This window comes from Camelus bactrianus, chromosome 6, assembly GCF_048773025.1.
Source record: "Camelus bactrianus isolate YW-2024 breed Bactrian camel chromosome 6, ASM4877302v1, whole genome shotgun sequence".
NCBI classification, from domain to species: domain Eukaryota; kingdom Metazoa; phylum Chordata; class Mammalia; order Artiodactyla; family Camelidae; genus Camelus; species Camelus bactrianus.
The window spans coordinates 34,330,431-34,344,479 of record NC_133544.1 but is presented as its reverse complement, the minus strand read 5'-3'; the positions used below and the strand labels follow the sequence as shown (position 1 = coordinate 34,344,479).

Genomic DNA, 14,049 nt, shown 5'->3' with positions numbered 1-14,049 from the left:
AGTGCGAGGGAAAGAGGGCAGGGTGGGTTGGAGGGATGAAGGTAGTTCAGGGTAGTGGGACTGAAGTGTATAAACACAATGGTGGTGCACAATGAAACTGGAAGATAAAAGAGTCATGGTATGCAGTCTCTACCGAGAAATTTAGTTTTTATCCTGAGACTAGTGGGATGTATTGAAGGTTTAGTCTTTGTTTGTTACTGAGAGTGACACAACCAGATCTGCATTTTACAAAGATCCCTCTGACTCTGGGATTGGGCAGTCCAGCGACTGGAGATCAGTGAGGATACAAGCAATGATGCAAGTGAGAGATGCTGGTGACCTGAGCTGATGGTGTACACTGAGGGTTCAGTGGCTTTGGGGATGGAAAGAAGTGGGTGGATTTGGAAGCTATTAAGGAGGTAGAATCAACAGAACTTGGTGACTGATTGGCTGGGCTAGGGGCAAGGAAGCCAGTCCTGTCAAAAATGTAGTCCTGGGTTCTGATTTGGATACTTGAGTGGAGGATAGAGAGTTGGGGACAATTGAAGCAGCGAGTTTTTAAGCGTTGGAGACATGATGAATGTGAGATGTGTGTGGGATTCCATAGGAAGAAATGTGGTATTCACGTGGTTCTTGAGCTTGAGAGAGAAGTTTAGGCCAGAGATACAGATTGGGTAGTTGTCACTAAGTGGATGAGAGGGTCCAAACAATATGTAGAGAGTCAGAAGAGAGACTGTTCAATCTAGGCATAAACAGTATTTTGATCATGAAAAGAAAAACACATAGAACATGATGGGTATCTTTAGCTTGTTACATAGATAGCAGGTGGCTGAAGAACTGTGTGTGTCCACAGACACCCTTGCACACACACCCATGCGTGTCTACACCCCTGCACATGTAGAGCTTCTAATCAAGTGAGGTGCTCCAGAGTGGGCTGCACGAACCAGTGAGCATAGAAGGTAACAATCCCTTTCCTGAAGAGTTCATGTAAGATGCATTACTCCTCCAGCAAGTACCAAGCCTAAAGATGCTGATCCATTCAGTGTGTTAAAAAGGGAAAAATTACAGCCCACGTAGATATTACAGTTAAACTAGCAAAGCAGAAGACACTGATGTTTTCTCGTTTCCATTGTCTCTTCCTTAGATACGTATGGAAAGCTCTTTCTCCTCAATTCTGTGGGTCAAGAGATGTCCCGCTGCAAGACATCCATCCGGCGCAGTCAGCCCAATCCTGTCTATAAGGAGACCTTTGTTTTCCAGGTGGCCCTCTTTCAGCTCTCTGATGTCACATTGATGATTTCTGTGTATAACAGGCGTGCCATGAAGCGTAAGGAGATGATTGGCTGGATTGCTCTGGGCCAGAACAGTAGTGGAGAAGAGGAACAAGACCATTGGGAGGAAATGAAGGAGACCAAAGGGCAGCAGGTCTGCAGGTGGCACTCCTTGCTCGAATCCTAGGTTTGCCAACAGGTGTTGGCGGGCCACGCCCACCCTGGTGATGTGTGTTTTGATTCCTGATACCAACTCAGTGGGTGCTGGCAGGCTTTTTAGAGACAGGCTTTAAATAGGGATTGGATTCTACTAAACCCTGGGACATTCTGGGGATGGCGGGCACTTCTGGGTTTCTCAAAGATTTGATTTGGATTTAATTTTTAAAAAACCCATGTACACCATTGAGTACACTTCATGGGAGTTGTTCCTGTGGTTGAGATGAATGAAGATGAGTTAATTTGTGTTAATAGGTTATTGAGTTCTGTTTCAGGTTATGGGATGATGCTTCCCTGGCCATCTCTGCTTAAAGAGTAACCTGAGATTGCAAGGAAGCTGTTAAATGTCACTGTTTGAAACCATTTGTGTGTAGGAATCAGAATTTTCTTAATATGGTGCAAAACACTCCAAAATACAGAAATGAATCTGATGCCAAGTCTCATAAAAAAGTAACTGTCATCCATAATTTTTCACATTTTTCTCTTTATAAAAAACAAACCCTTTCATTTATTTGCCTAACAAACAAATGTTATAAACTTGCACTTATAAAGCAAATTTGTATGAATTAAATACCTCTTTTTATCTCACTTATATTCTATGGTTTCCTATGAGATTTGGTTAGGTGAACCCTTCTGAAACTAAAAGAGAACTCAAAAACCACTGTTAAATTAAAGACAACGTGTCTCCTTTTGAATATGTCAGATTTCAAACTGAAAACTTTCAAGGTTTTTAATGTTGTTTTTCTCACCTAATAAATTCTTACAGAGTGAGGAAAAAAAACCTGTTTTCAGTCATGGATCTATTAATTTTTCTGAATCTAGTGTTCTCCTCTGAGATTATACATTTTCTATATTCAATAATACATACTCATGCATATATTTTAATTGTGCATCAGCATGTATCCCATGCTTTTTTATGCAATATATTTCATCATCAGAGCATAGTAAATTGTATTGAGTGGGTCTTTAATAAATGTTGATTTGATTGACTCTTAGAAATCAGCATATTATATACCTGTGAGTAAAGAATACTTTCGGCTTGTTAGGAATGCCACTAATTCTTCTTAGAGCATTTGCAGTGCCTATAATTGTCATTTTTCATGGTATTTGCAGCAACATATGTTACTCACCACTTGGATTCTGGGCACATGCCATTCCAAAGACTGATCATGTATGGTTATGAGCATGAAATGTTCCTTCTGACTTTTATATGTTTTTGCACTGCCTGTTTATTTTTTTGAGATCTGAGCCCTTAATCTCAATTACTTTAGGTTGGCTGGAGTAAAAAAAGAAAAAAAACCAAAAAGGGAAGGATTGTGTGTACATGGAACACCGAGCCCAGTGTGCAGCTCTTCTGAGCAATTGCTCAGTCACTTATTTTTAGCTTTTATGTTTCATTGTTGACTTTCTTCTGTCTGTGGGAAGAGTGATAGCTAGTGATGGATGTATACAGTTAAAAACACATAACTCCTCCTCAGCTCTACATTTTGACAGATTGTAAACGTAGGCAGTAACACTTGAAGCACATATTTATTCCTTACAATGTGTGATGGTTCTTCTGACAAGCCCAGATGAGGACACAGGATAACTCTACTGTGATTTCATGCTTTTGAAAGAACTGATTTCATATGGAAGAATCAGAATGAGAAAAATAAATGAATATCTTCATTTCTTTTTCAGCTCATGGGAGTTTCATATATCGTGCGGCTCAGGTATTAGGAGTCAGTAATAAAACCATGCTCCTTTGTCACCCTCCCTTTATTTGCAAGACCTCAAAGTGCTTTTCCAACATGATATCCATTAACTGCTGAGTGGTCTTTCAGTGTGGCTGTGTCATCGAATAGAACTGAGTGCAATTGATTAAGTAGCAGCACGAAGAATTGGCTTTTCACATCCCTTACTCTCTTTATGCGCTTGGGCTTAAAGGGAAGTAGAGCAGCCTTGTGACGTGTTCCTTTCTGCAGGAACATAAAAGCAGCATTCACTTTAAAATTTACATTTGAAAAAAATCTGCATATATTGTACAGACAGGCCTGGGTTTTTCCTCCTCCTATCTTCCTGCTCTGTTTTGCTGCATCCCTTGTCTCTTGGTACTTAATAATCACCTATACTTCATTTTCTGCTGCCTTGTACCCACCATTTTTAAGGTTTTCTACTGGTGGGGTGAAGAGATTCTTGTGTGTTTGATCTGCTTTCTAATAGTCACTTATGATACAGTTTACAGAAACTTTAAGGGAAGGGATGCCTGAAAAGCACTTTTCATTTGTATAATTTTCCTCTGTTGGTGCTCCTCACCATGTAGGATGCATGTACATCTTGAATATGCAGCAACATTCACCCTTCAGCGATTGTATAAATGTAAAATGCTAATGACAAGATACGTGAAAATATGAGGCTGAATTTTTTTTTACATTGATTTGAAATTCTGGTTCAGTAAAATCTTTCCATTTTGTGCACTTAAATTTCCTTATTTTCTTGGCAAAGTCTAGATGCAATATATTTAACATGTTTTTCACTCAAGCTTTTACATCTACATTTGCTTTTCAAAAGAGTTATGAAAGATAATTAGTTGGTTCTGCAGCAAAAAATAAGCTGCTTTTGCCTATTTTGTCTAGTTAATATCTCAGAGGGACATACGAAATTGAAGAAGCTCTGGTATTTGAGTAGTTCTTTCCATGATTTTTCCTGAAGAGAATGCTTTTAAAATAATATTGTGGAGGGTACAGGATGCACTGGGTTTGTGAAAATCTGGTTTATAGCGTGCTTTCTTTCAGGGTATGAATTTACCCTGAATGGAGAAGTGCTTGTCTGACCAATCACAGTGGTGGCTCTGGTGTTCCCTGTGCCCCTCTGACCATTGTTGAATTTTTAAATGGGCCATTCACCAGGCAGCCGAGCACCTGCTCTCACTTCTCTCCTTCACTGGCTCCCAGTGTGATGCCCACTTGTTCTGGGCCCTCTTTTTGCTGACATTGCATAACTGTGGTGGTGGGGAGGTCTTGCCTCTCTTAACAGAAAAGGAGCTTGTAATGCTTTGGGATGTACTAGACTTGGCATTCCACCTGTACGAAGTTTGAGAAAGAATCCTAGCCACGATGGCAAGGGAAAAAGAAGGCATGGTACTATATTGTTACTCACTTTAGGCACTGTTCACTCACATCTCCTTCAGTGCCAGTAACTGAGTGACATCAAACGTTGACATTCTCCAGGATGCGTCGTGGCTCCAGTGAGCCTGAAACCCAGCCTCTGCCTTTGCAACATGTAACGTTCACAGAATTTTACAAATTGTTAATACCTCTTGGTCAGTCACTGTGTTTTACATCCTGGCTGTACTGTCTTCTCTGACAACCCGAACTCTTTTCTTTTCATGTAATGCATTATTTAAGTTGAAACTCCCATCTGGTTAAGTGAAAATGCTTCCCTGATAAGCCACTGAATTGATTAAATTGATAGTCCCCTATGGACCATGGAACTGGAGATTTCTCAAAAGCCTGCCTATCCTTTTGCAGCAGAGGGCTTAGTACATGAAAATCAGGAAAGAGAGTAGGAAAGGATTATTTGTAGACGACATAAAACCAAAGGTGGGCATAGCCTTTAATGATAAAGAAACAGGACTAAGAGCTATCTCCTTTTACACTTGAGGAAGCTGTGGCTAAAGAACAGTCCATTCTGCTTGATCCACAGTACAAGCAAATGATAGATAATCTTGAAATGGCAAAAGTGTTTTTTACTATATTAAAAATCATATGTTCCAAAGGAAAAAGCAAAGCAAAACTATAGAACAAAGTATATAGCACGGGTGTGGAAGAATTAAAGAATAAAGAAATACGCTTGATAACTTCAAACATCTACTGCATATATGCAAGAAAAGTGAACACGTATAAACCAAAAGAGATTACCCATTAAACCATTTGAGATTAATTAGCCATCATTTTTCACAACTTGTGGAATTTTGGGAAATATTTAAAGCTGGGGAAATGAAATTGATCTAACACAACTCAGAGAAGTTGGCACAGGCTGTAGTCTCAGCCTGGATTGGGGTGCTGCTCTGCCTAGTGTGTGGCCTTATGAGAGTCACTTAACCAGACTGTTCCCCTGTTTATTCAGTTGGAAAATGGGAATAATGCCTACCTCAACAGGTTTTTTTTTTAATGAAATAAAAGCATAGAGATTGGCATGTAGTAACCATTCAATATTCTCTCCTCACAATCACAATTAAAAAAGAAAAATGCATTTAGAGTCATTTCTCTTTCTAGTGAAAATAAAAGTAATACTAGAGAAAAAGTAAGAACAGTTCTCAGATATTTTAATAAGGCTGAGCATATGAAGCTAGTCTGAATTTGGGGCAACCTAATCGAGATAAGCCTGGTATGTGGAGGAAATGGAGTCTTAATAAATTCCCAATAAGGTATAATAACCAAATCTTGTCTTTTATCCACCTTGGTTCATGGACAGAATTCTTTTTTTTTTTTTTTTTGGCTTATATATTCATTTTATATCCTTAGAGGTAAAAATTTTTAAATGATCTAGTCAGCTATCAAAACTTACCTAACTGTTCAACTGAGACGTAATATTTAGGGCCAATTATTTATTAGTTTCCTTTCAGAGGTCATAACGAAAGGAATTCTATGAGGGTTGATACTAACTCCTTTTTAAAATGGCTTTGAAGAGTGACTTGATGTAAGAGAAAACGTGTTCAGTTGTCCTCCAGTGTTCAAACCTTAAGAGGAGAGTTTCCTGAGAACTGAGAATAGCCTTTGTGGACATTTGATCTGAGAAAGTGGTCAGCAGCAGTCCTCCTCATGTGGTGGGTAACCAGGTGCCATGAACCAGTCATGCGTTACTTCTGGTTTTAAACTGAGGGAGGTTCTGGGATGGGGAAGTGTGAGGTCTCATTCCCGACGTTGCCAAATTGCCAAAGTGCTGACTCAAGTTCTAGGATGCTCAGTTCAGGAGCAACATGAAGCTGGAGAAGAATCACTTAGCTTAGGGGTTTCGGCTGGGAATAACTCAGCATGTAGGGAAGTTAAAGGGGTTGAGTGGGTGTGGAGAAGGCTGAGGAGTGATTTCTAGAAACAGTTATCCAGAACGTAAAGAGCTCTTACCAAGAGGATGACTAACTCCCTTTCTTCTTGACTATGTTGGCAGAGTCAGAGCTTCCACCTAAATCAAGTCAAGAGAGTTTAACTTAGATCTGAAGGGGGTTTTGCATTAGTTTACAATGTGTCTAGCACCATGCTCTTTGGGGTGGCATAGAACTTACAATCTTTTTGGAGGGCTATGACTATACTTTAGAGCACTTATTCACAATAAAAACAATGCTTATCAGCATACAGTTGTCCAGTTAGTCTGCTCATGTACCATAGCAAGTCAAGCTCCCTGTTGTGAGTTACTGAAAATAGGTGAAACATACTCATTTGATTTATTGGAGAAAACACCTGGGAAGCCCGGGACTTGGAGTTGGCCGTGGTCACATTGCAGGGGGAGTCGCCAAGCGAGATCACAGAGTCATCAACGTTGGAAGTCTTTTAAAATAGAAACGTCTGCATGAGCTGTGGGTTCTAACTGCAGGAGAACGGCAGGGCATCCAGGAAGTCAGCCTTTATAAAGTTCCGTCTAAGGCTGATATTTTACATGTAACCTCCAAACAGGATCAACAATAACAGCCCTCCAGGCCTGCCCTCTTCCCCTTTGGACATTTTCCACATTGCTTTTTCTCTGCATCATAGGCTTTCTCCGGCCAGCGGGGCTTTGTTTAGGTGACTTTGGGGATGCCTGCAGGCTCCAGGTAAGTTTCCTCTGGCGTGGTGCTTTGACTGTTTTTGTTTCCCTCGGGTCACAAAGCAGTATCCTAGACACCCAGACAATCATCAGCTATATTTATAGCCACTGTGGAACCTGTGAAACAGCTGGAGGCTTTACAGAAACAACTCAGAGGCAGGCATGGAGGCCGATGGAAACTCATAGAATAAAACCACGCTACCTGCTCTCCATTGCTCGCTGATGCTGCCCTTAGGTGTCTCCATGGGAGATTTTACATCATGCCTTTGGGTGACAGTGTTACCAAGTCTATTTTGAAGATGGTGAGGAGGCTGTCTTCCCATTGGTATCACCATATTTATGCTGTATTTTTGTTTACTTCACTTTCCCCTTCAAGTATCTACTTGCTCTCTTTTATTGTTTTAGTTTATATAAAATTTATTCATTCAAACAATGTTAAGTATCTTATGTCCTAGACTCTGGGCTACGGGCTGGAGAAGGACAGATGAATAAAACATCTTAAGCTCAACAATCATTTTTGTTTCTAAATATATATATACATTTTTTTTTTTACTGGATTCTGCTAAGAACTCTAGGCAAACAGTAAGATCTTTTATTATCCTTTAATTGTTGGGTATCTTCCCCCGTCCCTTCCTCCCCCCTTGAAAGGGAGAGAATTTAAGGAAAGTGAGTTACTACTCTGACTCTAGTTAAGAAATAAATACACTTGTCAGTCTATGCTTCCCTTCAAAATAAATGGGTATGTTTTGCCTCTGAAGGAAGAAATACAGCGTTCCATTCCAGTAATGTAATGAATTATAGCATGAAATAGAAGTTGGGTATTTAATATATTTTATTTATAGAATTGAATATTGAATGCCCTTTGCAAGGAAGTAAGTTAGACCCTGGAATGCTAGGTCTATACAAACAGATGTGACACAGTTCTTCTAAGCTCAGTGTTTTAATAGTTGAAAGGCATTGCTACGTTTTACCATTTTGAAAAAGTGAGCTGGAGACAGTAGCAGCTAGATAAAGGGGTGATGGTGTGAACAAAGATCCCTGCTTACTTCTCTGTTTCTTTTGATTAAAACGCGTCTTAGATACTATACACTAAACACATTTGGGGCATCCTATGAAATGGGTTAAGGTCAACAGTGGGGGTGTCCCTACCTTGGCAGGTAGGCCAATAATTGTGTCTTCTAGTCTCAAACAATTTAAAATCATGTGAATCTAACTCTCAATGCCTTCAATTTTGTAACAGGAGGCAAAAATGGGGTTTTTTTCCCAGCAGACTTAATACTTCTAATTCTTAACAGCATAAAAACTTCTCTCACATACCTACTACACATGTTCCAATCCATGTGAGTTAAATGAAGTCAGAATGTTTGGTGGCCTAAAAATTCTTACTGAAGACAGAGTGTTGTCCAGTTGATGGCCCATAATAAAAAACATTAGCATGTCTTATTTGGTAAAGACCTTGATATTTGGAAAAAGATATCAGAAGGCTGCTAATAAAAAGTCTACTTGGTGAGGAACTTGTACACTAAAATAATATTTCCACGTAAGTTTTTTCTATATTCACATTCTAAGTCTGCACGTCTCTCAAGAGTTTCTTGGTCAAGTTCTTTATAGTTGGCACCTCCTGCAAATTTTACTAATGTTGCCACATTCCCTTGTGGACTGTGATAATGTTTATTAATTTACAGCTACCTCAAAATATAATGCTCTTTTATTATGCCACTATACTAATGCAGCTAGGAATTATTTTTTATTGTTATAGAACAGTCTTTTCTAGTATTTTAAATGTAGTTTTATTGAAGATTCTATTATTTTAAGTCTGTGAATAAGAAGTTAGTATTTGCATACTTTACAGTAACTGAGAAATTTCTGTAGTATTTTTTGGAATAAGATTTGACCTCTATTTTCAGGAAAAAACATGATGGTCTTTGTGCTCTATTTATTTTTAAAGAGATAAACTTAATTTTTAAAGCAATTTCAGGTTCAAAGCAGAACAGGGCAGAAAGTGTATAGTTCCTTTATATCCTCTTCCCCCATGCTTGTAAGACCCCCCCCCCCGCCACTATCCCCATCCCCCACCTGCGTGGGTACAACTGTTACTATGGGTGAACTTGTATTGACACATCATTACCACCCAAAGTCCGTAGTTTACATTAAGATCCATTCTTGGTGTGTCACTACCTTAAAAGTCCTTTCATGAACCTATTCATCCCTGCCTGCTAACCCTTGGCAACCAGTGATCTTTTTACTGTTTCTGTAATTCTGCCTTTTCCAGAATGGCATATAGTTGGAATGATCCAGTGTGTGGTCTTTTCAGATTGGCTTCTTTCATTTAGTAATATGGATTTGTTTCCTCCATGGCTTTTCATGGCTTGATAGCTCATTTCTTCTTAGCGCCGAATAGTAATATACCATTGTCTGGACGTACCAGTTTGTTTATCCTCTTTTTGCTTCTATTTGCGGTTCTAATTGCTACGTTACATTTTGTTAATGTGCCTGATCTCAAGGAACATAGTTGGGTTGATTCCCGTGATTCATCAAATAAAATGTAGCACCTTGCAGTCTGGAATCAGTTTCACCTATGTGATACTGAGCTGATTTTACATTTGGAGAGAAGAAACAAAATCACATACTATTATCATTTATGTTAACGTATCTAAACCTTGTCTCCCCTCCACTGGAATCTAAGCAGAGAAAGTTCCGAAGGCTGTGAGGATGTGATTACCAAATTTAGCGACTCTGTGGTGTTTTCTGTTGTTGAGCAATGATTTAAATATACATCGACAAAAAGTGCTAATTCCATTATTACTAATTCATGACAGAAAACCACCTTCTGTTACTAGTTTATATGGCTTTGCATTTACCACTGCTGCCAAGAGAAAGGAAGCTTTGTCATTGTGCCCTGTCATAGTCAGTTGTACAAATTAGCTGAAAGGGGTATGTATGCAAGCATCCAGATCGTACAGGAGGTCTGAAATCTGAACAGAAGGATGACCCGTGATAATGCGGAGGCTGACTGAGCAGGTAGCGGATGTTAGGGTGATAAAACTGATAATCACCTGGGTGAATGGGGAGGCCTGACTGATGATGGATATCTGGTAAACATTTGATACTGTTTATACGTGTACTGACTGCCCTTTGCTTTGTAGCTGCAAGAACTGGGCATTATTGCAGAGACGAAGTTGTGGTTGTAGAAAGGATATTGGATTAGATTAAAATTAATGAGTTCTGTGTTCTAGTGCCGAGTCTTACCCTAAAGAGCTCTAAAGTGAATGGCAGGTTCCAAGGTCTCTAAGCCTTCGTTTTTGCATCTGTCAGATGGGAACAGTAATACTCAATTTACTTATTTTCATCAGGTTGTTATAAGAATAAGAGTCATTCATTCCTTCATTAATATAAGAAACACTCTGAATCCCCACCATGTACCAGGACCATAGGCCTGACAGAGTAATAGATGAAAAAACACCTTGCAGAGTTAAGAGTTTTGACAATTGTTAGATATTATTTTTATTTTATTAATTCTTTATGTCAATATATGAAAGTAATTGACACTTTATATCTCAGCCAATCATTGAACTATATTCACAGAATGTTAGATTTTGACTGAAAGTTGAAGTTGGAATGATCTTTAGCCATTCTGCCTCTGAGAAGATAAAGTATTAGGTTTTGATTCTTTTGCTCAGGCACCCTGACCACAGAATATATTACAACTATCTGTCTTTTCAGTAGGCTTCCCAGTCTTTGAGTTGAACAGATCTTTCTTTTTAGAACATTTTACTTCAAGGACAAGAAAACTATTAAATTGAATAGCATTTTTTCCCCACAAAATGGGATTTGAATACAGTATTTAGAAAGATGCTTCTTCCACTAAAAAAGTCCTTCAATCTACATTATCATTTTTTTTGAAGAATCAGTCTTTTCCATATCTCCTTTCTCAAATGACTGTCCTCATCCACATAATCATTTTTTTCCTAAATAGCATTTATTATCTCCTAGAAAAAAAGTAAAGATTAAAAGAAGTATTTTTAAGGCACACTCAAGATTTCATAGCAATATTTTGTATTCACAGTGCAAGATAAATCTGACTCTCAATTTTTTGTTTTTTTTTTTGGTCTTCATATGGCATCCGAAACAGTTGTTCAAATTCACACATTCATGTTTTACCATATGCATACTGTGTGCAACTCTCTTGTTTTAAAATATTTTATTGGTTTTCCTTTTTATCTCAACTTTTGATGGGTGTCCTTGAAGAACTTGCATGGAAAAAAATATATAAATGTGAATGATTCATTCATTTTGAACATAAGTAACTATTTTGGGAAGATCTTACCCTGCATGGAGCACACTGTTCTTAGCAGGGGGTGCGCTTTGTGTTTCTGCTCTAGCCACAGCTGGATGCTGGAGTGGTGGTGATGTTGGAAACCTGTACCGTTACTCTCCCATGTTTACTTTAACGAGTTACTTATTTGTACTAGACTGTCCTGAGGCTTTGGCGGTTGTGAATGCTGGTCAGTAGTTTCATGGATTTCTGTTGTGGAGACAGTTTAGTATGACATGGTCTAACAGAAAAGCTAGTCTTCCTGTAGATTCCCAAGCCACTAGCAGGTGTTCCTGGGCCAATTCGATGTGCAAGGTCAGGCTCGTGAGTGGTAAGGTGGGAGCTGCCCCAGACCTCTCCCCCTGCCGCATGGGCCCTTTCAGACCCAGCTGCTGTCATCTTACTTTCTCCTCCAGACTTCCCAGCAGAGAATCAATCTCTAGGTGGTTCAGAGAAAAACGAAAAGTGTCTTTCCCTCCAAAGGGCTGGACTCCCATATTAGAAACTTCTGAAAATCTTCGGAACATTCCATACAGGTGTCCTTGTGTTTCTCACAGCCTGACTTACTGACTTACGGCGTCTCGCATTTAAGAAGCATGAATGTATCTCTAGCTGTGACCAGAACAAACAGCTATAGAATGTGATGACCCACCCCGTTTCTAAAATTACTAAATTCTGTCAGTCAATAGTGTATAGTAAAAGGTTTGGAATTTTTTTTTAACTTAAACTGAAAAACTGGAATACCTTTCTACCTTTTGTAATGTTCACGATTTCATAACAATGACTTTAATGTATTACTCTTGTGCTCTGTCTCGTGTTTTAACTGGGCAAGTCAGTGAAATATTCAACACCGATACTCAATTCAGTATTAGTATCCTTGTATTAGAAACACCCTTTGAAAATATCTTAGAAAATGTAAAATTATTTACCAGTGATAAAGAATAAGTTGGTGATTGGAACAATTACACTGTTTTTCTTGTACGAATAATGCACAAGACAGATGTTCAGTCTCACAGTGATGTTGGAAGCATATTTTATGCAGCCTAAAAACTATTTCTGTATTAGATATTTAAATGCATGAGGATAAACTCTAATTGCTTTTTGTTTAAAACAGAAACATAGAAGCATTAGCTCTACCTAGTTCGTGCAAAATGTCTGCTGCACCTGAACTCGTGTTAGTTCAAGACTGAAAATCATTCCAATTTTGTAAAACTGCTGCTACTGGTTTTATCAATAAAGTTTAAGCAGATGGCTTATATGTATACATGTGAAATGTTTTGATGTTAAAAAAGATACAGTTGTGCAGCATCAACATGCAAATTATATGGGCCTGAATGATATTGCTTATTTTAGTATGTACAGAAATCATTAACTCCCAAAGCATACCAATTGAAGACATATATATTAGAACTCTAAGCATTACATTTATGCCCCATATAATTTGTTTTGGTTTTAGGGTGCTGTAGACTTTTATGATGAACGCATATACAAATCAATGTATGTCAACTCAAATGCTAGTTTAAAGTGTTGAATTTAAGTTAAGAATATTAGGTAAGTAAGGAGCTATATAGGTAAAGATCACCTGAAATAACTTAATTTCATCTGAGAAGGATTCTGAGAAGGCAAAGTGTAGGCATTTCTGTACAGAAGTATAGCTAATTACTCATCAGAAAGGCTTTTGTCCGGAGTCCTATACCTTCTAATAAGTTTACAAAGCTCAGATGCAGCAAGCTGAAAGTAAAAGGAGCAGGGCTGTTATGAACAGATACCTTCACAGCAGTAAAAACATGACTGACATCACCAAAACAAAACAAGAAAATAGAAAAAAAATCCATAGATATTTCAGGGAAGATCTATTTTTACCTTTTTGCAGATTGCATTAGTTGAGGTAATTAATGCTATGTATTATAATAAACCTAAACGTCAGTGAGTTAGTGTAAGAAAGTTTATTTCTCACCAAAATGGTCTTGCCCATGCAGCTTGCTTTTCTAGCATCTGAGGGATTGGAGGCTATCTCAGAATCCTTGGGGCCTCTGAAGGAATATGTAGTCATGCAAAAACAGGGGGAAGAATCGGCCTGAAAAGTAAATACATGTTTAAAGAGCCATGTTTAGAGGTGGCAGTCTCTACTTCTGTATGTCCATTGGCCAGAACTGGTCCCTTGGCCACCTACATTTAAGAGAGCTGTAGTTTATTTGTGCATCCAGGAAAATGAAATAGTTTGCTGAGAATCTTCTAGACAGTATCTAGAACACATATTTTTTCCTTCTCTTAAAAAAATTTAAAAATTACCTTTTCTCAAATGTTGTGGTAGTGGTGATTATTTAGGGGAAACTTGCTAATTGCAAGCTTGTTTCTTATGTTGCTTAAGTGCTTCCTAACCCATGGTGGCACTAGAACGTTACCAGCTGATTAAGAATTCCACCTGTTCGCCCTTGTCGTCATAGAGCATTTCAGCACTGTTTTGGGTGGTGGTGGTGGGTGGGG

General features: G+C 38.6%; 1 protein-coding gene across 1 annotated transcript in view; it reads left to right on the top strand.

The window, feature by feature from the left end:
* SYT16 (synaptotagmin 16) overlaps positions 1 to 13,991 on the top strand; it is a 235,865-nt gene extending 221,874 nt beyond the window's left edge. The window contains exon 9 of the mRNA XM_010962240.3: positions 1,124 to 13,991. Coding sequence (XP_010960542.2) covers positions 1,124 to 1,437 — 314 coding nt within the window. The 3' untranslated portion in view covers positions 1,438 to 13,991. The remainder of the gene's footprint in view (positions 1 to 1,123) is intronic.
* Positions 13,992 to 14,049: the final 58 nt, after the last annotated feature.